Raw genomic sequence first — 26,138 nt, 5'->3', positions numbered from 1 at the left:
ATGGAACAGATCAAAGCAGAATAGAATGGAATGGAACAGATCAAAGCAGACTAGAACGGGATGGAACAGATCAAAGCAGAATAGAATGGAATGGAACGGATCAAAGCAGAATAGAATGGAATGGAACAGATCAAAGCAGACTAGAATGGAATGGAACAGATCAAAGCAGAATAGAATGGGATGGAACAGATCAAAGCAGACTAGTTTCAGATGGAACAGATCAAAGCAGACTAGAATGGAATGGAACGGATCAAAGCAGACTAGTTTCAGATAGAACAGATCAAAGTAGACTAGAATGGAATGGAACAGATCAAAGCAGAATAGAATGGAATGGAACAGATCAAAGTAGAATAGAATGGGATGGAACGGATCAAAGCAGACTAGTTTCAGATGGAACAGATCAAAGCAGACTAGTTTCAGATGGAACAGATCAAAGCAGAATAGAATGGGATGGAACAGATCAAAGCAGAATAGAATGGAATGGAACAGATCAAAGCAGAATAGAATGGAATGGAACGGATCAAAGCAGAATAGAATGGAATGGAACAGATCAAAGCAGAGTAGAATGGAATGGAACAGATCAAAGCAGAATAGAATGGAATGGAACAGATCAAAGCAGAATAGAATGGAATGGAACAGATCAAAGCAGAATAGAATGGGATGGAACAGATCAAAGCAGAATAGAATGGAATGGAACGGATCAAAGCAGAATAGAATGGAATGGAACGGATCAAAGCAGAATAGAATGGAATGGAACAGATCAAAGCAGAATAGAATGGAATGGAACAGATCAAAGCAGAATAGAATGGAATGGAACAGATCAAAGCAGAATAGAATGGAATGGAACGGATCAAAGCAGAATAGAATGGAATGGAACAGATCAAAGCAGAATAGAATGGAATGGAACGGATCAAAGCAGAATAGAATGGAATGGAACAGATCAAAGCAGAATAGAATGGAATGGAACAGATCAAAGCAGAATAGAATTGAATGGAACAGATCAAAGCAGAATAGAATGGAATGGAACAGATCAAAGCAGAATAGTTTCAGATGGAACAGATCAAAGCAGACTAGAATGGGATGGAACAGATCAAAGCAGAATAGAATGGAATGGAACAGATCAAAGCTGAATTGAATGGAATGGAACAGATCAAAGCAGACTAGAATGGGATGGAACACATCAAAGCAGAATAGTTTCAGATGGAACAGATCAAAGCAGACTAGAATGGGATGGAACAGATCAAAGCTGAATAGAATGGAATGGAACAGATCAAAGCAGACTAGTTTCAGATGGAACAGATCAAAGCAGAATAGAATGGAATGGAACAGATCAAAGCAGACTAGTTTCAGATGGAACAGATCAAAGCAGACTAGAATGGAATTGACTTGAATAGAGCAGAATATAGAATCCTATAAAACGGAATAGAACAGATTTCTTTCTTGTTGTGAAACAATGAAGGCAGTTCAGCAGCTCTTCACTTTAGCCCCATTAAGAAATCACACATTTAAAATAACACAATATAAACAACATCAAACAAATACTCTTTAATGTTGTTACTGTTTGATTCTATCCTGACAGTTGTATAAACATAGTTTACCCTGGTAAATAGACTGAGATGTAGTAGTTGTTGTTGTTGTTGTTGTTGTTGTTGTTGTTGTTGTTGTTGTTTACATCGTGTAGATGCTGATTTGAATGGGGGGAGCCTGGATGTGGATTGTTGCCCTCAGACCTCGGCCTCCCTCTCTTCAGTCACACTGAACAGGACTGAGTTTCTGATAAACATGATTAACAGTGAAGCTATCTTACAGTTGAAGCAGGGAGCGGCCATCTTGGATTTCCAGCCTGAGGTAACTGACAGAGTTTCCTCCTCAGACTCAGACCTGAGCGTCCCCGTGTGATCCTCTGTGAGTCCTGCATTGTTTATAATGAGTCCAAAGAGTCCCGGCAGCCGGCGGCGACAGTGTGGACTAAATCATGGAGAGCGCCGTCTTTGCCGTGAAGCGATAACAGACACGGTCTCTGGATCCTTCATGATAAGAGATTCTCTGATACAGGGAGGAGACGGGGGACAGAGGCAGGCCTGAGGTCCACAGAGAAGGCGTCCTCACAGCGGGGAGCCGGGCTCGGCTGTCTCACAGTCGTTTAGACGGATGCTCCATTACAGACGGAGATATTTACCCCTGGAGCCGCCGTGTGAAGAGATTATCTGAGTAACTGTTAATGAGAGAGAGAGAGAGAGAGAGAGAGAGAGAGAGAGAGAGAGTGACCCAGAATGCTGGAAAGAAGAGAGTCTCATCATCATCATCATCATCAGGGGAAATGAGCCTGAACACTTCACGTCTGTGTCTCTGGTCCTCAGTGGAAACAGTTTCTCAAACACATCTGATGTTTCTGTTCTGACACATTTAACAAACTTTCTGAGAGAGGAAACGAACGACTGAGGAGTTAAACTGGCCCAGAGCGTGGAGCTGCATGGAGACACAAACACTTTAAATCTCAGCTGTCACACTTTTCAGATTCCTCTCCTCGGGAAATAATGACTGCACACCAGTGAGGCTGTCCCAGTCTTCAGGATCGGATCTACACTTAACGATGAAGAGATCTGACAGCAGCAGGAGCCGGGCGTGTCGCTGTCTGTTAGCTCAGAGGTGGTTTGATGGGTCAAAGTTTGAATCTATTCAGGTTACCGTTATTAATCAGGCACGTCTTCAACATGGGTCTGGTCTTGAACACATCTGGTACCAACACTAGATCGTTTGTCTTCAGCTTTAACTTGTTGAAGTAGCGATGGATCAATGAGGAACCAGCACAGGCATGTGGACGGTAACCTGCAAGTCTGGGGGTGCTAGCTCTGCTGTTGTTAGCCACACTCTTTCAACATGGTTCACCTGCAGACTCTGTGATCTCTGTGCTCAGTTTGGACTGTTAGAGTTTTCTTACCTGTAGTAAGACGGTCTGTCAGATTCAGATTTCCGTTCAAAGGAACAGGAAGTTAGTCGCTCTAGGAACATTTTTTGTCGTCATTTCTTCTCTGAACAGGTGAGCCGAGGTCAGAGCTTAAAGACAACACACCTCCTGCATCAGCAGCTCTATTAATAACCATCATCATTTAATCCGAGGCCTCTGTCTGTATTAATCTGTTAAGCCGAACACATTCAAGTCCCCACAGGAACACCTGCAAAGGTGGTAAAAGCACAGACCGGGTCGCCCCCCTCTGAAAGACGGTCAGACACTTTTAAAGCTAATGTTTAAGATTTATTTAGACGACATAAGATAAGATAAGATCCTCCTTTATTCGTCCCACAGCGGGGAAATTCATGGAGTTACAGCAGCAAACAAGAAGGTGTACAGAACAAGAATTTAACAAGAATATATATAGAGAAGAAATGTTCATCAAAGACGACAGCTTGGCCATAATCCTCCTGTCAGCCACCACCTCCACAGGGTCCAGGACTGAGCTGGCCTTCTTCCTCATGTAGTTCAGTCTGGCTCTCCTGTATCCTGTCCGCCCACAGCAGGTGAAATCCTTCCAATGTGGCGTTCGTGTCCGGTGTTAGCTCTGTTAGCATGATGCTACTCTGGTGCTGGGTTAGCTGGTCCACCTTATCGTAGATAGATCTTACATTCCCCATAACGGTGGGTGGAAGGACAGGTCCATGTGGTCTTTTCTTAGCTTGCACCTCAGTACCAGCACGTCGTCCTCGCCTCCTTCTCCTCAGCTCACAGGGAACATCAGTCCTAGCATCGTTTAGCATCAACATGCTACGTGCTGCTAACAGCTGATCTTGTATGTAAACAATGTTACCATGGATACATGCAGGATCTCTGGACATGAGAGCCTGCAGTCAACTGGAAGTACCGCATGCATTATCCTTTCAAAATAAAAGCATGATTTTGACATTACAGATGGGGGAAGTAGAAATGTCAGATTAAAAGCATCACATAGAATCAAACCGAGGTGATCGAACATCAACTGGTGACCTGTAAGCAGAAGTAAAAATACTAATTCAGTTTCTTTATTGTTTCTTTTCTCTTTTTTTTTAAGTTATATTTTTTGGGGCTTTTTCTTTTTGCCTTTATTTTAAAGGACAGCTAAAGAGAGACAGGAAATGTGGGCAGTGGAGAGCGGGGAAGGACACGCAGGGGACTGTAGCCTCTGTACGTGGGGCGCTTAGACCACCAGGCCACCAGCGCCCTTCTTTATGGTTTCTTACCTGAGTTGAAAGAGGACAAACTCTGGAGTGAATAAGTTAAAAGTCTCTACTAAAAAGAGGTGATAGAGTAAACTGAAGAGTCTGTCGTGTCGGCTGTCAAACGACAGACTCTTCAGTTTGCTCTATCACCTCTTTTTAGTCTGAACACATCTTGTCTGTGGTGTCACGTCTGTCCTGTGTGATGTGCACAGAGGGATTGTTTGTGCTGTGTGTTTCTGTCTCATCCACTCAGGTTAGATTCAGTCTGGATGTTTGGAAGGTGGAGCAACATTATGCAAAATCAGAATAACTCCTGACTCCCTGATATTGATCTAAACTAGCTGAACAAAGCCGTCCTCTCTCTATCTGCATTAACACTCCTTATCTCCCTCCATCTCTGCTCTTGTGTTCTTCTGGACCATGGTCATCTTTCCAACTCATTCAAACTAGACCATCAGACTCCATCGTGTGCACAGGACGCCGGCCTCCTGCAGAAAACTCCCGCCCCAGAATAGATCACTTGTGCCCCAATTTCCTGCGGCGCCGTCCCTGGTGTCCCTCAAATAAGGACTCACGTGAAGACCCAACTTTACGAAGCCCTCATTATTCTTCTGATCAGAGTTCCACAGCTCTTCTTTTTTTTTGGGGTGTGTGGATAGTTAACGACGCTCTCTGCATTATTGATGGCGGCAGATATAAGCGATGAATAATGCACCAGCCACTTAGCTTCTGCCTGTGGAAGACGGCTTCATGTGGGATCTTGTTGAACACAGAGGAGTATCACAATCTGGCCGAGTCGTACCTCTTCCAGCGTGTTGGAGGATGTAACGGCTTAATTTTTCACAGCAGAGAGGCTCCCGAGACGACGAGTATCATCACGTCGTCTGCTCGGGATTCAGACCGCGTCCTCCGAGGGCGGCAGGCTGTAAACAACCACACGCCTTCATGTTAGAGACGCTGGTTACTGACGCTGAGGGGGATGGAATCAGAGTGACATCATTCTCACTCTCCTCCATCTTTGCTCTCTTAGAGACGTGTGTTTTCATCAGAGGACGTTTAACTTTACTCCTGTTGACTCCAGAGATTATAAAAGTAAAGGACAGAGCTATCATGACGTCATCAGGACTGGGTCACTGAAGCCTTAAAGGGGACATATCAGGCTTTTTTCATCAACATATATTGGTCTAAGAGGTCCCCAAAACATGTCTTTAAAGTTTATGCTCAAAAAAACACTTTGAAATCAGATTCTGGTCTGCCTGAAAAACCCTCTTCTTCAGTCCTCATCAGAACACTCTGTTTTCTCTCTGACCACGCCCCCTCCGGAAGTGGATGTGCCTCGGCTGTCCAGCACGTTGATCTAATGTTTACATGTTGGCTGAATATACACGGCTGCTCAGAGATCGCGTTACTTCAACCCTCTGAATCTGATCCAGAATCTGATCCTGACGGAAAGGCGCCTGCAGCAGGACCTTTCTGAACCATTGGTCACAGATTTAGTGTTTCTTGTTGTTTTATTTATCAGTATGTCGACGTGTGTCTTGGTACACAGCTACGAACATGTAGCTATGTGGCTATGCTAATTAGCGCTAGCACTTATCCATGATAAATAAAAATCATCCACTAGATCTTTAAATCTGCAGACGTGGGGAGTCAAAGTGACCTTTGTGTTTATTAAGACAGCCTACAACTAGCATGCCTCCCTCCTAAGCTCCTTGTTAGCACAGTCAATTTTGCATGATATGTCACCTTTAAGTTTGGTGGCAGCCATGTTGGTTTTCTGGCACCAGAAGTGACCATATTTGGAGGAGAGGGTTGGGATGGAGAGAAGCCAGCACTAGTTTATCAAAGAGTTTAAGAAACAACCTTCAGAGTTTTAAGATAAAGCTGATTAAACTGCAGGTCCTAGAGGAACTGAAGTTTTACCGGCTTCAGGAGGAGTCCCCGCCTGTCTCACAGCCTCTTCAGCCTGCTGCCATCAGGAAGGAGACTACGCAGTCTCCAGGCCAGAACCAGCAGACTGAGGGACAGTTTGATCCACCAGGCAGTCAGGATGCTGGACTCTCTCCCTGTTGTGTCCTCTCTTCCCACAGTGCCCCCTTCACACACTCACTTTGATTTGAAATTGCTCTATAGCAAAGTTTTTGCACTGTTTCAAACTGTATTTTATTATTTTGATTAGCTCACTTCTTATCTTTTTCTGACTTTCCTGTGTTTATCTGTTGTTGTCGTTGTCGTTGTTGGGTCTGACAGATAAACGTAATATCAAATCCTCAGTATGTCTGGTGCAAACTGCAGATTCTTACAATAAAGAAGACTTTGAACTTTGAACTTTGAACTTTGAAGTCCCATGTGACAGTGAGCTCTGCAGATCTGAACAAGCTTTAAGTCCTAATGCACCAGTGCAACATCCCCAAACTCATACTGATACCAAACGTGATCAATACCATGTTACTGACAGACATGAGAATCCCCCAATGACTCAAACTATACTGGATTAAACTGAAGACCTGGGGCATGTTTGCTTCCTTAAGTGGTCTAAACGAGAGCTTCCATTGTGGTTTTGTGAAACCAGTATCGTCTCCTAGTTTGTTTGTATTCACTGCTCTGTTGAAGAACGCCTTCATGTGCAGGTTATCAGGAGTTTTTGGGGATCCGTGTGCACATGTTGTTTTCAAACCTTCAAATGAACGCAGATCTTTTTTTTAAGAAGCAAAGGAACTACTTTTTTATTTTTGATGGGGGTCGATCTCGTCTAAACGAGGCCTGAGACGACGTCTGTGTTTCTCACAGACTACAAAACAGTCTACAACTCTGGATCATTGATCCGCGAGTAAATCAGCTAGTTAGCCCTTGCAGGCTCATCGTCATTGGGAGCTTTATGTCCTGTAGGAAACCCTCAAAAACTGGTTTAACAGTTGAAGCTTTTTCAAACTTATTTCTAAGATGAAATCTGTCTTTGATTAGAGAAGACAAGAGAGTCTGTGTGAGTGTGAATCATTGGAGGGAGAGATAAACTTCTAGTCAAACACCTAACCCAACATCAGTCCTTGGATGTCTCTCTGGTTGTCCCAAAGAAAAGCAAAGTGGACCAAAAGATAACAAAACAACAGACTAGATTTTAGAAAAATGACAACCCAGGAGGTCATCTTCCAAACTTTCAAGGAAATCTGAAAAGTCTCCGTCAGCACGAACACGACTGAGAGGTGACTGAATGATACTCATTAGAGTGTTGCAGCCGGCCCCATGTGGTCACTGGAGGTACTGCAGTGTGTCACCTCATGTTGCCTCTCGGTCGACACTGTGTGATCACATGACCGTGTAACACACTCAGGATTAAATGAGCGTGAAGAGCCTGTTTGAGGAACAGCAGAGGAAGCACTGAGCCCTGAAGCTGTGACAAAACGCAGGGTGCTTAGAACGCGTCCCTGAGAGTCCACGCAGCTTCTGCACGGTCGGTTCCTGGAGCTCAGATTCTATATTTGCCGCTGAGATGATGAAACATTTGGTGTTTTTTTTAATTAGCTATAGAGGAGGGAGAGCTTCGGTTTGCTGCAGCTTCACAGGCTTAGCGCTGACATTACACCTACCTCCTGCGACGCTCGCACGTCCCCTCTTCCTAACGGGGGCTTAAATCCAAATTGGCTCTGACGCCGCTCTGACATGCTCGCTCTCCTGTGACAGATTGGCTGCTTCACTCGGCCGGCTGAGACAAAATGAAACATGCAGAACGGCCCCGGAGCTGCTGCTGAATTATTCATGCCCTGCACGTGTTCCCACTCGGCTTAATTACTGAGATGATTAGTGCTCCCAAATAGCAGGACATCCTAAACCTCCCACCACCTCCACAAATCCTCTGCAGCTGATTGCAGCTTCCTCTTCTTCTTCTCCACGCAGATGTTGCATCGTGGTTTCGGTCCTCGCCGTCCCTGAGCGAGCTTCCAGTCATGTTGCAATAACGCTAGTGGAGGATTGTGGAGCAAAGAGCCGAGTCATCGCCGACAGAGCTCATCAATCACACGGGGAATCATAGAGATGTCTTCATGCTCACCTCAGTAGAGTATTCACGTAGCGTAAGGGGGCTGGAGTCTTTCTTTGTGTCTCTTCAGTAAAAGAAGAAGAGTTTATCATCAAACTTTTCTGCAGATGAACGATGGAGGACGAGTTAGCTGCCGCTCTGAGGATCAGTTTGAAAGCTCTCTCATGAGGATTTGGAACTTAAAGACGCCACATCTCTGCAGGGACTCTCCTAATGCACAGACTAAGTCTCTCCTCCGGCACTGCTCTTTTGTTTTCATCCACACACAGCGTCCCATTACCAAATAAAGATCCCCATCCTCCTGTTTTTTTTCTCCTCTTGCATCTCGAACTTCATCATGGAGCGCTTTGAGACTCCAGTGTTTCCTGGCAGTGTGTTATGTTGTTACTTTCTGTGGTTTGGATGCAACACGAGAGATTTGAAGCATCTCAGACGTTTGTGTTGGATCATCTGACTGCACACTTTGTGAGTTAGAGTCGTGTGGAAGTGATTTGTTTTCTTTTTGCATTCAACATGAGTCTTGGGTTTTACCTTTCTGGAGAAGTCACAGTTTGGATTGTTTGGATGTGATTGGATGCACGGTTTGTTGTGATAGGCTGGAAATAAGAAGCTTTAGTTCAGCCTGTAAGAAGAGCAATGAGTTCTGAAGAGTTTGTGGAGTCTGTTTGGTTTACATCGTTATTTATCAAACGTGCAAAAGCAAAGACAAGAAATGAATTCTGCAACGCAACCCTTTCTTAGGGGCACATTTGAATTTAAGCTGCAACATTTAATTCTGATGTTCCTGCAAATTAAGATCAGATAAGATCCTCCTTTATTCGTCCCACAACGGGGAAATCCATGGAGTTCCAGCAGCAAACAAGAAGGTGTACAAAACAAGAATTTAACAAGAATTTATAAAGGAAAGAAATGTCCATCAGAGACGACAGCTTGGCCATAATCCTCCTGTCAGCCACCACCTCCACAGGGTCCAGGACTGAGCTGGCCTTCTTCACCAGTTAGTTCAGTCTGGTTCTCCTGTATCCTGTCCGCCCACAGCAGGTGAAATCCTTCCAATGTGGCGTTGGTGTCCGGTGTTAGCTCTGTTAGCATGATGCTACTCTGGTGCTGGGTTAGCTGGTCCACCTGATCGTAGATAGATCTTACAGTCCCCATAACGGTGGGTGGAAGGACAGGTCAGTACCAGCACGTCGTCCTCGCCTCCTTCTCCTCAGCTCGCAGGGAACATCGGGCCTAGCATCGTTTAGCATCGACATGCTACGGGCTGCTAACAGCTGATCTCATATGTAAACAATGTTACCATGGTTACACAGGATCTCCGGACACACACAGGAACAAAAACAGTAAAAACACCCCTGCAGACATAGTCAGTTTGGTGTCCATGGCCAACAGATGAGTCCTTAAAGGTCCTGACAGGCTCCAAATACAAAGAGAACTGCACACCTGATCTTGAATCAGGGTCATGTTTTGGTGTGATCCTGCATCATGTGCCGTGCAGTGAAACGAGGGATGACTCAGCTGCTCTGACAGGTCGGATGGATCTCTGGCATGTTAGATATTTTGGTCGTCCAACAGCTGAGGCAGTCACACGAGTGTGATGTGGACAAATACACAGAAACATGAAGCTTCTAGACTGTCAGTTTGTGTTGACATGTCAGAGAGGAGATGTTGAAGTCTTTAACTTTCATGTGTGGGAGTTTCTGCAGAGTAGAAAGGTGAAATTGAAGCCGTCTGTATTCACACCATGAAGCTCAAGCTGCAGAGTTTTGCTCTCAAAGTGTTTTTTGACCTATTTGTCTTTGAGCGTGTGCGACCTGCCGGAGGTGACTCCAGGTTTCAGCGCAGGAAGCAGCTGTGAGCAGTCCAGAATAAAAGAAGCAGCCTCTCTCCTCTCTCCTCTCCCGGCACGTTGTGACCTGTTTCTGAGGACTGAGCTCCGCAGGCTCAACAACAGATGCTGCAGATATAAAAACGCCTCCAGACAATCAAGCGCTCTTCATTTCACCGGACACACACGCCGCCCGACTGTTCGCTGTGTGAGGCGAGGCGGGAGCTCCCTCAGCAGCATCCATCACTGAGTCACAGGGAGGATGATCTCCAGGTGAGGACGGCTGAGGAGGCGTGAGCGGACCCGGCTGATCCGAGGGAACGTTCTGGGTGACTGGAGCGTGATTGGTGGGATTATAAAACGATGGAGGTGAAGTGGAGCTGATGGACTTCAGAGAAAAGGTTCATCTCAGACAATCTCAGGGATTCTGGTTCTGGCTTTTGTGACGCTTTCTTTGAATTCAAATATCTGAAACTTAATGAGCAGCTTCTTCCTGTCCAAGCCAAGAAACATCCCTCCTCCCAGTTTAGCAGAATACTGGTTTACATGTTCGTTTTTGCTCACACATAAGAGAGATTTACTGCCTCAGTCATGGTGTGACCCATAACCATGTACTAGATTGATTCCTGGTCTTCAGCTTGTTCCGCTCTGACACTTCAGATCAGAACCACCACGCTCACCAACCCGATAGGACAGGAGCCCCGCCTCCTCCTGGAGTCAGAGTCAGTGTTTACAGTTCATCTGTTTGCATGCAGAGTCTCTCTCTCTCTCTTCAGTCTGGAGCTTTAACACAGACGATGTGCAGGAACGGATTGACTCGGTTTAACGTAAGCCAAGCAGGGCAGGGATTTGGGCCTCCATTACTACTGCTCCACCTGCTCCAAGGTGTGGTACAACTGATGACTCATTCGTCTTCAGTCCAAGATGACCGGTGGAGTCGCCTCCTGCTGGCCTCACGAGTTCTGCATTGGTTTCACTTTGAACTGAGAAACATTTGCTGGTCTCAGATTTGGAGATCTTAAAGTTTGCAGCAGTTTAGTTTCAAAAGTGAAGATAAGATAAGAGAGTCCTTTACTCGTCCCACAACAAGGAAATTCAAGTGTCACAGTAACAAAGTAGACAGTGCAAAAAAAAGCAAACAAGAGCCTGTAAAGTAACAATTATTAAAAAGTTATTAGCAATTAAAAGTCTGACCACTGCAGGAAGAAAAGACCTGAGGTATCTCTCTGTGAGACACCCCAGGTGAAGAAGTCTGTCCCTGAAGGAGCTACTTAGTGTTGTTCTGGTCTCCTGGAAGGGGGGTGACGTGTTGTCCAACAGAGAAGACAGCTTTGCTATCATCCTCCTGTCAGCCACCACCTCCACAGGGTCCAGTGGGCAGCCCAGGACAGAGCTGGCCTTCTTCACCAGTCTGTTCAGCTTCTTCCTGTCAGCAGCAGAGATGCTGCTTCCCCAGCAGACCACTGATGCCACCACAGAGTCAAAGAAGGACTTCAGAAGAGCCCCCTCCACACTAAAAGACCTGAGTCTCCTGAGCAGAAAGAGTCTGCCTTGTCCCTTCTTGTAGAGCGCATTCCAGTTGTCTGACCAGTCCAGTTTATGGTTCAGGTGAACACCCAGGTACTTGTAAGATTTCACAATCTCAATGTCCGTTCCCTGGATGTTCACTGGTGTGGGAGGAGGGGGGTGGCTTCTTCTGAAATCCACCACCAGCTCTTTGGTCTTTCCTGTGTTGAGCTGGAGGTGGTTTCTCTGCGTCAGCTCTCTGGACTCCCTGTCGTCCCCCATTGGTGATGAGGCCAACAATGGCGGAGTTGTCAGAGCACTTTTGCAGGTAGCAGCTTCCTGTGTTGTGGGTGAAGTCTGCAGTGTAGAGGGTGAACAGGAACGGACCCAGAACCGTTCCCTGGGGGGCCCCCGTGCTACAGACGATGGTGTCGGACTGACACCTCTGTTTAGTTTAGTCAGGCAATAAAAGAAAGTCTGAGTTCAGTCAGTCAGCTCGTGTTTTAACAGTTTGAATGTTTCCAGCAGCGGAGCTTTGTTTGGTCTCTTGCATGCAGAAACTTGATGGCGATGAGATAACATCTGAAACCCTCACACCAGATCCTGCAGGTGGATGCAGGGAGGTGGTGGGGCTGAGAGTTTGAGTGCAGGGCAGAGCGGAGAGACCGGAAACCTGTCGGCTTAGATAAACCGCTGAGTCATCAGGTGACTGAGAATGACTGCAGTCAGGTGTGAAAGCAGTGCAGCCTGAACCACATCACAGGCGTCACCTTCCATCTTCTGTTTCCACATTTATTAAACAGAGTGACCTGATCTGAACAAGTGCATCGAAGTACATCTCCACAAAGTTCCTCAGAAGTCTGTTGATGTTGGCTGGAGAAGTTCACAAACAAACAAACATGAGAAAACAAACATTTCATCTCTCCTCTCCTCTCTCTCTCTCTGGAGACGCTGAAATCTGAGTCCCAAGTTAACAAAGAGGAAGCCTCTTGAAGTCCTCCACAATCTGGGAAGGTTTACATTCCAGTCTTTGCTCAGCTGCTGCCGGATCAGACTCTCCCTCGCTGCTGTAGACTCATTTTAGCCGCAGCTGTCATGGTTTCCCAAACTCTGAGGTCAAAGGTCGGGTGGTGGCCCCCCTCCCCCGCCTGCACACAGATTCCCGTTTGACCAGCTCCTGTCAGATGCCAGGAGCCGGGTTGACACAGCGTTGTTTTCACAGCGTTTTTCACTGTATCAGCTGATTCCAGGTTTTATTGCTCTCTTCCTGAGAGGAAGAGTTTCTTTTTTTCCACACGTCGCCCCCCGTTCTTTCTTTTCCTCCCAGAAGACAATACGCTCCCCAAGTTGACGGTTATTCACTCATCCAGAAGGAGGTTCCCACGGGTCAGGCCGCGTCCTCTCGCCCTGTCACCCCCATGTTCACACAACCTCCTCTGCACATACGTGAACACCTCGTTCCTCCCTCTGCTGTCCAAACAGAAACATTCGTGTGTCATCGCACGTTGATAACAGGTACTTCCTGTCACATGTGCACAATCCTCTTCACATCAACAGTTCCTTTAAAACATGTTACAGTGAGTTCTTGAAAGTTCTTTGTTTCTTAATGGACCTCTGAGCGTTTTGGGATCATCATGAGGTCAGGGATCCTTCACAGCATGTAGTCTGCATATAGGTTGTGTATATTTGAACTGAGGAGGTCAAGCCGGGGAGGAACCTCCTCCTTAAATAACTGAGGCTGCTCTGGATCTCATGCTGGGATGCCTCCGTGTGTGTTTTGTATTTCTCACAGGCTTCTCTTTGACATGCATGTGGGATTAGTAGTAACTGCTATTTACAGATACTTCATTGCAATGCTAGATTTTAACATGACATCCCGGCTCCTGTCTCTATGAATAGATATCTGCATGCAAGTGCAGCTCACAATCTGTATCCTGATGATGTGATTTCAGAAAACAAACAAAGAAACACAAAATAAATCACTTTCTTTTTTGGGTTCATGGCGTTGAAGTTAAACAGAGTGAAGCCTCTGTGAAGCTTACTCTTTACAGTGAAACTGAGACTCACCTGAAACATATTCAACGATGTGGGATAACTTTAGACATTAGGATTCAGTTAGAGGGCCTATTAACACTCACCAGAAACAGCTGGACAGTTATGGAGTTATGTCAGGGTGGGCTCTTTGTAGGTTACACTTAACAGTGAAACTGAGACTCACCGGAAACAGATGAAAAGATGTGGGATTAGGATGGATGATGGGATTACTTTAAAGGTGAATTTAGACTCACTGGAAAACAGATATACAGATGTGGGATTAGTGTCAGGTAGATTCTGCATGGCTTACTATTTACAGTGAAACTGAGACTCACTAGAAACATTAAAAAATTAGGAATTACATTAGACATTAATATTAGGTTAGAGGCTCATTAACACTCACCAGAAACAGCTGGATAGATGTGGGATTAGTTTTGGATAGGCTCGTTGTAGATTACACTTAACAGTGAAACTGAGACTCACTTGAAACAGATGAAAAGATGTGGGATTAGGATGGATGATGGGATTACTTTAGAGGTGAATTTAGACTCACTGGAAACCAATAAACAGATTTGGGGTTAGTGTAGGGTAGCCTTTGTGTATTCCACTCTTTACAGTGAAACTGAGACTCCCTGGAAACAGATGAACAGCAGTGGGATTGTATTAGATGTTAGCATTACATTAAAGGGAAACTAAGACTTACCTGAAACATATCCAGATGTGGAATTAGTTTAGGGTAGCCTCTGCATAACTTACTATTAACAGTGAAACTGAGACTCGCAAGAAGAAGCTGGACAGATGTGGAATAATGTTAGATGTTAGGATTACATAGAAAGCAAACTAACTCTCACCAGAAACAAATGGACAGACGTGGGATTACGTACAGATAGGCTCTTTGTAGCTTACTCTTTACAGTGAAACTGAGACTCCCTGGAAACAGATGAGCAGTTGTGGGGTCGCATTAGATGTTGGGATTATGTGAAAGGGAAACTGGAAACATATAGAGATGTGGGATTATAGAAGTTAACCTCTGTGTAGCTCACCATTTACATTGAAACTGAGACTCACCAGAAACAGCTGGATAGATGTGGGATTAGGATAGATCATGGGATTTCTTTAGAGGTGAATTTAGACTCACTGGAAACAAATAAACAGATTTCAGTACGACAACTCACGTTTACTTAAGACGAAGTTTATTGCAGCATACAGTATTGTGTTTGGCGTATGGGCTCCGAACCTCATTATTCAGCATAGATTATTTAAATGCAGACATTTAGGAGTAATGAGAGAGGACTAACCCCCCTCGGAGCCCGCAGGTGGATGCAGGGGAGGAGGTGGGTACAAAGTTTGCACACAGCACTGAGCAGGACAGCAGGAGCACTTGCAAAGCAGAGGCAGAGACGGGGAGACATGCAGCCTAAATAGACCGCCAAATGAGAGGATGTTGAGATCAGCTGATAGGGAGGATGATGACGTGTCAGTATGAATGAGCGCAGCTCCAGTTGTCTGCCTGAACTAGCTTGCAGGCGGCGCTCCATTTGGGGTTAGAGTAGGGTAGCCTTTGTGTATTCCACTCTTTACAGTGAAACTGAGACTCACTGGAAACAGATGAAAAGATGTGGGATGGATTAGATGTTAGCATTACATTAAAGGGAAACTAAGACTTACTGGAAACATATCCAGATGTGGAATTAGTTTAGGGTAGCCTCTGCATAACTTACTATTAACAGTGAAACTGAGACTCACCAGAAACAGATGAACATAAGTCTGACTGCAGTAGATGTTGGGATTACGTGAAAGGGAAACTGCAAACATATACAGATGTGGGATTATAGAAGTTAACGTTTGTGTAGCTCACCATTTACAGTGAAGCTGAGACTCACCAAAAACAGATGAACAGATGTAGGGTTGCATTAGATGTTAGCATTACATTAAAGACAATCGGATTATGTTTGAGACAAACTCCTCAGAAACAGATGGAAAGACGTGGGATGATATTTGGGTAGCCTCAGCTAAGCTTACTCTTTACAGTGAAACTGAGACTCCCTGGAAACAGATGAGCAGTTGTGGGGTCGCATTAGATGTTGGGATTATGTGAAAGGGAAACTGGAAACATATAGAGATGTGGGATTATAGAAGTTAACCTCTCTGTAGCTCACCATTTACAGTGAAACTGAGACTCACCTAAAACAGATGAACAGATGTGAGATTGAATTAGACATTCGGATTATGTTTGAGACAAACTCCCCAGAAACAGATGGAAAGACGTGGGATGATATTTGGGTAGCCTCAGCTAAGCTTACTCTTTACAGTGAAACTGAGACTCTCCGGATGAAGAACAGTGTTGGGACTCACTAATATGTATTTACAGATCCTGTGTTTAATGTAGGATTTCATCACGACATCTCGCCTCTCATCCACGTTAATCTGACGGGTAATCTGAGGGTTTCAGTCAGGTTCTCCTTTTATGATCCAAGAAATGACGGCGTTAACTTTGAGGTGTAATCCACGTCTCTTGATCCGAACACACTGCTGCTCCTCGGCTCGTTAACCGGACTGTAAATAATGTAGTGTGAGGATGTGTGTGTGCTTTGTCCTTACACTCAGTGTTGATAAGAGATGATCTTCTCCCTCAGAGGACTGTGCTCTCCTTAAACTCCATCATTCTGTCCTCTGACATTTTTATAAGACTTTATGGAGTCGCTGCAGCGCTCACAGAGCTGAGTAACTGCTGCTCTAACATCCTCTCTCTCTCTCTCTCTCTCTCTCTCTCTGTGCTCTCCTCAGGGTCAGCTCTCTCAGGCTCTTAACGGGCTGTCAGACCGAGCCACTGAGGCCAAGGACTTCCTGGTCCAGCTGAGAAACATGGTGCAGCACATCCAGGTACTTTAAAATCACCTCAGCTCGTCTTGTGTAACGATAAGTTTCTGCACTCTCTAAGATTCTAAACTTTCATCCTCTGTCTGTCTGTCTGTCTGTCTGTCTGTCTCTCAGGAGAACGGCGTGGAGTTCGAGGCCTGCTTGGTGGCGCAGTGCGACGCCCTCATCGACGCCTTGAATCGACGCAAAGCTCAGCTGCTGGCTCGAGTGAACAAAGAGCACGAACACAAGCTGAAGGTGAGGGAGGAGAACATTTCTGCTGGCATTCAGAAAGGAGCGCCAGGGAAATGTTGGCATGACTTATTCCTGATTTAAATGTTCCTGAAACAACAAAGCACAATTTGAATACAGAAGAAACAGTCAGCTAGAATCTCCTGCAACAAATGTGGACCTGAAAATCAACGTGAGGTGTTTGTTGATTAATCTGAGATCAACATGAAACTAAGACGACATCAGAAATTAGTCATGCATGTAGCTCCTTCTTAACCCGAGTGAATGCAGTGTGTTTCTTGGACACCGCCGATGTAAAGTCTGGAAAAATTGAGATTTGGCACGTTATCAGGCAAGGCAAGGCAAGGCAAGGCAAGGCAAGGCAAGGCAAGGCAAGGCAAGGCAAGGCAAGGCAAGGCAAGGCAAGGCAAGGCAAGGCAAGGCAAGGCAAGGCAAGGCAAGGCAAGGCAAGGCAAGGCAAGGCAAGGCAAGGCAAGGCAAGGCAAGGCAAGGCATCTTTAGTTGTATAGCACATTTCATACATGAGGGCAACTCCATGTGCTTTACATTAAAACATTAAAAACATTGGAGACATTCAGACAGGCATAAAAGAGTCTAAAGAAGTCTTAGTGTTTGATTTAAAGAGGTGAGAGTTGGAGCAGACCTGCAGCTTTCAGGGAGTGTGTTCCAGATATGTGGAGCATAATGACTAAACGCTGCTTCACCATGTTTCCTTCTGACTCTAGGGACTGAAAGCAGACCAGTACCTGAGGACCTCAGAGGTCCAGGTGGTTCATACAGTAGCAGCAGATCAGCCTAAACCAATCAGGTCTTTATGAACCATCAGCAGGATTTATCTTTAGCAGACTAGACTACTGTAACAGGGTCTTTACAGGACTTTACAGTTAAAGGTTACCGCTCAGCTCCAATCTGCACAGATGAAATGTTCAAACCAAGCCAGAAACCTTGGTGTAGTCTTAGACTCAGACCTTCATTTCAGCATCCACATTAAGACCATTACAAAGTCCGCCTACTATCACCTTCAGAATATATCAAGGATTAAAGGACTCATGTCTCAGCAGGATGCAGAAAAACTCCTCCATGCATTTATCTTTAGCAGACTAGACTACTGTAACGGGGTCTTTACAGGACTCCCTAAAAAGTCCATCAGACGGCTGCAGCTCATACAGAATGCTGCTGCTCGAGTCCTAACAAGGACCAACAAAGTAGACCACATCACTCCAGTTCTTAGATCCCTACACTGGCTTCCTGTCTGTCAGAGAATAGACTTTGAAATCCTGCTGATGGTTTATAAAGACCTGAATGGTTTAGGCTGATCTGCTACTACTTTATGAACCACCTGGACCTCTGAGGTCATCAGGTCCTGGTCTGCTTTCAGTCCCTAGAGTCAGAAGGAAACATGGTGAAGCAGCGTTTAGTCATTCTGCTCCACATATCTGGAACACACTCCCTGAAAGCTGCAGGTCTGCTCCAACTCTCACCTCTTTAAATCAAAGACTAAGACTTTTTTATTTAACACTGCCTTCCTATCTTAGATTATTTTAACTCACTTTAAATTTAAATGTAATTTTTAATATATTTCAAATTATGTTTTTCTTTTCTGTTTTATTATATTTGTCATTTTAATTGTGTTCTTTTCTGCCTGTCTGAATGTCTCCAATGCTTTTATTGTTTTAATGTAAAGCACATTGAGTTGCCCTCATGTATGAAATGCACTATACAAGTAAAGCTGCCTTTCCTTGCCTTTAAAGTCTATTCTCTGACAGACAGGAAGCCAGTGTAGAGATCTAAGACCTGGAGTGATGTGGTCTACCTTGTTGGTCCTTGTTAGGACTCGAGCAGCAGCATTCTGTATGAGCTGCAGCCGTCTGATGGACTCTTTAGGGAGTCCTGTAAAGACCCCGTTACAGTAGTCTAGTCTGCTAAAGATAAATGCATGGAGGAGTTTTTCTGCATCCTGCTGAGACATGAGTCCTTTAATCCTTGATATATTCTGAAGGTGATAGTAGGCTGACTTTGTAATTGTCTTAATGTGGCTGCTGAAATGAAGGTCTGAGTCTAAGACTACACCAAGGTTTCTGACTTGGTTTGAACATTTCATCTGTGCAGATTGGAGCTGATCAGTGACCTTTAACCTTTCTTCCTCCAAAAACAATCATTTCAGTTTCTTCTTTGTTTAACTGAAGAAAGTTCTGACTCTCATCCAGTCATTGATTTGTTCAATGCATTTACTCAGTGTTTGTATGAGACTATAATCCCCTGGTGATATGGTGATGTAAATGTTAGACACTTAGACGGGGGAACGTCTGCAACATGAGCTTGTTCAAGAAGTACCGGCGCATTGAGCGAATTAGAAATAGATATCTGGTTGATCTCCATCTTCAGGACGGGGAGCTGTGCTTGGACTAGAAGAGGAGAGGAGCACAAGGAAGAGTAACGTCTCTTTTGTGCATGTGACACAGCTGCTCTGATTAAATCTGTAGGTGCATGTTAACACCAGACTCCATTAAACACACGTCAATACTGATACCTGCAATCAGGATGATCTCAGTCTGAATGAAGAGATCGTGGTCGTGTAAACGTGGAGAGGAAGATGGTGTCCAGTAATTTAAGCGACACATTTGTCTTTAAAGCATCTGAACAGGAAACATAACGGAGAGAGGGAGTCAGCGTGAGAGGAGGAGGAGGAGGAGGAGGAGTGAGAGATACATTTGTGCCGTACAGCATCCAATTTCACGCCTGAACGCTCTGTAGAATCAAGGTTTCACACATGTCGGCTGTGAGAGGAGCAGCCTGTGCATGGAAACGTGTGAGCACTTACATGCTGTGCATAATGGCCAAATATTCTTTTGTCCTCTCCACTTAGATCTGCTGCGTTTCACAAACCACTCCAAAGACCACAGAAAGACTCGCTCACTGTCATTTGTTTGTTTTGAATTCTAGAGGTAGAGGGTAGAGCCGAACCTGAAGGGGGTGAGTTCGAGCCCCAAACGGACTAAAAGGTTCCTGGTCCCCCATTGTTGTCTACGTTTCGACCGCGGACTGAAGTCCCGGGTAGATTGTGTAAATCAGGCCAGTGACGTATGGAGGGAAAAAAAGTAAATGCACTACACCACCAGACCAGTAGAGGGCAGTAACACAAAGAGGAATGCCATTCATCACAGATGACACCATAGAAGCAGACGGACAGGCAGGTATCATTCTGAGCAACACAACAGTTAGCCTGTTAGCATGAAGAGACTCAGCTGGTCTGTTTTAGATGGTGCTATATTTCATCACAGATGGATTCACTGAATCAACACGTGAGAGGAGATAAGCGCGAGTAGCAAAGACGTTTCAACACGGCTTTAAAATCCTTTTGAACTCAAAAAGCCGTGATCGCAGAGATCGCCCGGTGTTTTGGTTTAAACGGCGACCCTGTTAACTGGAGACTCTCAGACGGATGCATCCCTCATAAACGTCTTTAGACCATCATTAAATATCTGATGAGGATATTTTGAAATCTTAATAAATAAAAACTAAACTAGTTTGCATTCCCAGGAACTCCCTCTGTGTTTCAACAGCTGTGTAAACTCCACAAACACTGACACGTTCAGCTGAAGGACTCCAGTTTACAGGGTCACTTTTAAAAGCGGAACACCGGGAGGAGAGACGCATTCACGGTGGGCTGAGAGAAGACTACTGTTACAAGCTGCTAAATCAAGAGAATCCCAGCTTCTTCTTTTGAAAAGTACACACACATACAAAAAAGATAGAACAAATAAAAACTAATGACAGAAAGAGAAAAAACAATGACTGTGAATGGTTTTTGGAAAAATTTGACAAAAAAAATTTACCAAAAAAAATTGAAAAAAAACAAATTTGACAAAAGAAAATTTGAAAAAGAAAATTGACAAAAAAACTTAGAAAAATTTTTTTTGAAAAAAAAAAATTTGACGAAAAAAATTTTTACAAAAAAATTTTACAAAAAATTTTTACACAAAAATTTTGGAAAAAAAAATTTGGAAAAAAAAATTTGGAAAAAAAAATTTGGAAAAAAAAATTTGGAAAAAAAAATTTGGAAAAAAAAATTTGGAAAAAAAAATTTGGAAAAAAAAATTTGGTAAAATGTTTTTTGGGAAAAATTAAAATTTTGAAGAAAAAAATTTGAAAAAAAAAATTTGGCAAAAAAGTTGACCCGGAGAATCCCAGCTTCTTCTTTTGAAAAGTACACACACATACAAAAAAGATAGAACAAATAAAAACTAATGAAAGAAAGAGAAATCAAGAGAATCACAGATGTGTGTGATGTTATTGTGGACGGAGGGAGGAATAAAAACACTGAGGTTAATCTACCAATCAGACACGTTCAGCATTGCAGGCCCCGCCCCCTGAAAGTCCCAGGACCTTTGAAAAGTACTACCCCCCTGGGAAGGGCCTTTTTAGGGGGGAGATTATCTACCCCTGAACTAAATTTATACCCTGGGTCTACCGGTCGAAACTCACGTAGTTCCTGGGTAAAGTTCCTCTGGTTGAAACACGCCTTTTGTGTCTTTGTGTTTGAAGTTCAGATTCAGCATCGTTTGTGAAATGAACCGTGATACAAAAAGTCTGTTTGAGGGAAAACCAGAGAAGAAGCTCTCGTATACTTTAAAGTGAAATGACTTTCTTTAATGGGGTCTGGTGTTTTTGGAGAGCAGGAGATGTAACAGCTGGTTGAAAAACAAAAGAGTAAAGAGATTAATTGCTCGAGGGCTCGGCTGTTCTCGGTGCATCTCTTTTTTTTTTCCTCCTAAAGTTTGAAGTGAGGATTATTTCTCAAAACAACCGCCGCATGTTTAAACCTCCAAACAGCCGATCCTGCTTCACTGCAGAGCCTCACATCCAGAGTGTGCTCTGCTAATGATCGATGGCTGTTAAGTGATGGATGTTTATCGAGGAGCACAGAAGCATCGCATACGTTCACGCCTCCACGCCTGAGGAATGCAAATGTGCAGATCTGATCCGTCCTGTCAGCTCTCAGATCAGCGCCTCCATGTGTGGAATCTTAATGCAGGGAAGCATGACAGATCTGATTTCCATGTTTGGATTCATGCTGCTCACACACTCAGGGACGCTGCCTCCATCTGAGCAGGAACCTCAAGGTCTGAGAGAAGCAAAGCAGAATAACTGCAGGTCCTCTAGTGGCCACTTGGGACTGGCTCCAGATTGAGTCTGTCCCCATAGATAACACCCTAAACCCGCTTATATTCAGAGCCTGCAGGTGGATGCTGGGACTTGGTAGTTCTAGCGCTGGTGCAGGGCAGCAGAAGCAGAGACTGAAATCTGGAGGATCTGTGTGTCAGATTGACAGATTGACAGAATGACACATGTCAGGTGTGAAATCACTGAAGCTTGAGTTTCCTGCCTGGAGTGGCTCAGAGGCGTCGCTCCACTTCTCACAGTCCGTGCCTGAGAGTCAGGACGGCTGTTGTCAGTCTGAAAACAAAGGCTTTAGTTTATCAGACAGTCTAGGTTCCTACCCTCACCTGAGACTGTGAGGGTAGGAACCAAAAGAGTGAGAAACAAGATGCCAAATGAGTTCCCTCTGTTGGACTTTAAGGGAAGGGTCAGGAGCACGGACATCTGGAGGGGGGCTCGAGGTTACTCCTTTAAATCCAAAGGAACCAGGATGGAAGGATGGATGGTAAAATGGATGGATGGTTAAATGGATGGAAGGATAGATGGATGGATGGATGGATGGATGGATCAATGGATCAATGGATCAATGGATGGATGGATGGAAGGGAGGAAGGAAAGATGGATGGATGAACGTTTATTCAGACGGATGGATGATCGATGGAGGGATGGAAGTAAGGAATTGTTAGACAGTCAAACGGGGAGATGGATGGACAAATGGACAATTCTACATCTCGTCCTGATGCTGAACTCAAACTCTTTATAAAGGCAGTCTTCAAATAAAGGGATGACATCACTGAGTCTGCATCCTTATTTATAACCTCAGTGCTAAATGCTCAGGTGGAGGGAGAGGAACACTGCAGGTAGACAACAGGTGGAGGGAGCGGGACACTGCAGGTAGAAGACAGGTGGAGGGAGAGGAACACTGCAGGTAGACAACAGGTGGAGGGAGAGGGACACTGCAGGTAGACAACAGGTGGAGGGAGAGGGACACTGCAGGTAGACAATAGGTGGAGGGAGAGGGACACTGCAGGTAGACAACAGGTGGAGGGAGAGGAACACTGCAGGTAGACAACAGGTGGAGGGAGAGGGACACTGCAGGTAGACAACAGGTGGAGGGAGAGGGACACTGATCAGTCAATGGGACTGTGTGTTTCATTGGCGTGTCTCTGTGGTGGAGGACGTCTCTGTGGTGGAGGACGTCTCTGTGATGGAGGACGTCTCTGAGGTGGAGGACGTCTCTGTGGTGGAGGACGTCTCTGTGATGGAGGACGTCTCTGTGGTGGAGGACGTCTCTGTGATGGAGGACGTCTCTGTGGTGGAGGACGTCTCTGTGATGGAGGACGTCTCTGTGATGGAGGACGTCTCTGAGGTGGAGGACGTCTCTGTGATGGAGGACGTCCTGCAGCTGTAACTGAACTCGTCTAAACTCTCTCTTTGTGCTCTCCTGCTGAAGAACTCGTCCTCTTCCTGGTGCATCATCTCAGGCTGGATGTTTTTACAGATGAAAGCAGATTGTTGAAAACAAAATGCCAGTTTTGCATTTTTGATGTCAAATGAAGTCCCTAATGAAGCGCTCTGATTAATCCCGCTGATTCACACTGGTGAAGCTCCCAACAGTAAAACATCACAGAGAACATAACGGAGAGGCTTCTGCAGCAGACTTCTTCATCTCCTGCAGAGCTCCCCGCCGCTCCTGACGCCAGATACCAGTTGCTGTGGTAACCGGCACATGTAGAGCTTGTTGTGTGAGGCTGCGGAGGCGAGGAGTAGTCCTTGAAAACATGATTCAGGTCCTCACACATGAAAAGGACTGACCCCTGTGTGTTTATTCAGAGAGAGGACAGGTGGGCGCAGGGCAGCTTTTCACTCTGACGCTGCTTCACTCAAACATCCACACTGACGGTCTGAGGTCTGAGGGATTTATAGACCAAGATGCTGGTGCTGAGACTTCTCCAAAGCTTTTCATTCTGGACTAAATCTTTGATTATATTTTAGATTAAAGAGTAAAACGAGTCTTTCTTTATCAGGGCTTTCTTAACGTCCACTAAAGGTGCTTTTCAACCGCAGGAACTTCCCCCTGGAACTAGGGACTCTTTTTAGGAACTCTGTGCCTTTCAACAGCAGGAACCAGGGTCTAACTCTACTTCCTGGGTAGTTAATCTCCCCCTGAAAAGCACCTGCTCGAGCGGTAGTACTTTCAAAAGGTCCAGGAACTTTTGGGGGCGTGGCCTGCAATGCTGATTCTGATTGGTCGAGTACCCTCAGTGTTTTTATCTCCCCCTCCGTCCACACTAACCTCACACACACCTGTGATTCACTCGGTTTAATACCTCCTGAACATCGGTCTTCTCTGAGCCTGATGGTGTGAATGCGTCTCTGTCAGCTCCCGGTGTTCCAGTCTGAAGAGCGACCCTGTAAACTGGAGACCTTCAGCTGAATGTGTCAGTGTTTGTGGAGTTTACACAGCTGTTGAAACACAGAGGGAGAAATCCTAGTTTAGTTTTTATTCTCCAAATATCCTCGTCAGATATTTAATGATGGTCTAAAGACGTTTATGAGGGATGCATCAAGCTGAGAGTCTCCAGTTAACAGGGTCGCTCTTTAAACTGGAACACCGGTCCATCTCTGACATGGCTTTAAAATCTGTCTTCTTGCTTTCAGTCGAGCGTTTCAGACGTTTTGAATCCAAAGTTGATTCAACAAATCCATTTGCATGATCAAAAACAGCACAAGAGGAATCTCCTTCATGCTAACAGGCTAACTGTGATGATGCCACCCTGTCTGTCTCCTTCTATGGTGTCATCTTTGTTGTACGGCCTTCGTCTCTCTCTTCCTGCCCTCTCCTGGTCTGGTGGTTTCGTGCTGGTGGTTCGGTCCCTGTTTGTTTAATCTCTGTTTGTCCTCCTGTGTGAACTAACAGTTTGTTTTCCTTCAGACTGAGTCTCTCTTTGTGCTCCTCTGCAGCGTGGAGCTGTAACATGATGTGTTGAATTGATTAAATATGATCAAACGGGGGGATTCTGTCGGTCCCTCTTTCTGTATATCTCACGAGGGAGACGTGAGCTCAGAGATCTGATGAGGGGGGGGGGGGGGGGGGTTCTTCTGAAGGCTGATGAGAGGAGCACAAAGTGAATCACAAACTAAGTCGGACTGAATCTTCTTCCACTCGCTGCGGAAAGTTTGTCACCAGATGCTCCGTCCTCTGGACACCAGGCCCGGGTCGCTCGATGAGCACGGATGCACCGAGGCTATTTTTGTTTCCACTGTAGTGATTTTTAACCACGCTCCCTGGTGAGTCCTCGTCCTCTGGACTGTGAGTGCCTCCCCAGGGTGAGTCTCAAACGGGGGGGCGATCGACTCTCAGTGTGAACCACAGTTTTTGGATCTGCAGCAGAGAAAATAAACAGGAATCTGTAGTATCTCTCTGTGAGGAAAAACATGAACATGACGTCATTTTTAATCATATTTAGATATCAAGCTGCTTCATCTGAGGGCCTGAAGGTTTGGGACTGATGGTCTGGTGAATCTTAAAGCCGCCCCTCGTGATTTCACACAATCACAGACTGAATGAAGACATCACGGACAGATCAGTCTCCTCCTTATTCTCTCCGTGTCGTACCTCCTCTGTGTGTGAGGAAGCTAAAGCCGAGCAGGCGGTGCATTGATCCTCGCTGACAGCTGAGCGTCTGTGGACATCACACTTTTCACTTCCTCTGAGCGTCACCGCGGCGTGCAACACACACCACGCAGCGGGAGGTGATTTAAATCCCTTTATTCGTCCTCCTTTCATCCCGGCTTCACTTTGATTCAATGTTTCTCATCACTGCCCATCTCGTGTTTCTACCTCTCCGACTGTCCCCAGCTGGTCTTTCACCTCCTCTCCTCCTCTCTTCCTCTCCTCCTCTCTTCCTCTCATCCTCTCCTCCTCTCTTCCTCTCCTCCTCTCCTCCTCTCTTCCTCTCCTCCTCTCTTCCTCTCCTCCTCTCCTCCTCTCCTCCTCTCTTCCTCTCCTCCTCTCTTCCTCTCTTCCTCTCTTCCTCTCTTCCTCTCCTCCTCTCCTCCTCTCTTCCTCTCTTCCTCTCTTCCTCTCCTCCTCTATTCCTCTATTCCTCTCCTCCTCTCCTCCTCTCTTCCTCTCTTCCTCTCCTCCTCTCTTCCTCTCCTCCTCCTTCCTCTCTCCTCTCTCCTCTCCTCCTCTTCTCTTCCCTCTCTCCTCCTCCTCTCTTCCTCTCCTCCTCTCCTCCTCTCCTCCTCTCCTCTCTTCCTCTC

At 45.3% G+C, this 26,138-nt stretch overlaps 1 protein-coding gene across 1 annotated transcript in view; it reads left to right on the top strand.

The window, feature by feature from the left end:
- The window catches only part of trim9 (tripartite motif containing 9), a 37,242-nt gene that overhangs the window by 8,592 nt on the left and 2,512 nt on the right, over positions 1-26,138 (top strand). The window contains exons 2-4 of the mRNA XM_034675493.1: positions 16,386-16,481; positions 16,593-16,715; positions 23,047-23,276. Of these exons, the coding sequence (XP_034531384.1) occupies positions 16,386-16,481; positions 16,593-16,715; positions 23,047-23,276 (449 nt within the window). The remainder of the gene's footprint in view (positions 1-16,385; positions 16,482-16,592; positions 16,716-23,046; positions 23,277-26,138) is intronic.

Source organism: Notolabrus celidotus, chromosome 22 (genome assembly GCF_009762535.1).
Source record: "Notolabrus celidotus isolate fNotCel1 chromosome 22, fNotCel1.pri, whole genome shotgun sequence".
Taxonomy (NCBI): domain Eukaryota; kingdom Metazoa; phylum Chordata; class Actinopteri; order Labriformes; family Labridae; genus Notolabrus; species Notolabrus celidotus.
Note: the sequence above shows the minus strand (reverse complement) of the source record. Positions and strands in the feature narration are given on the sequence as shown.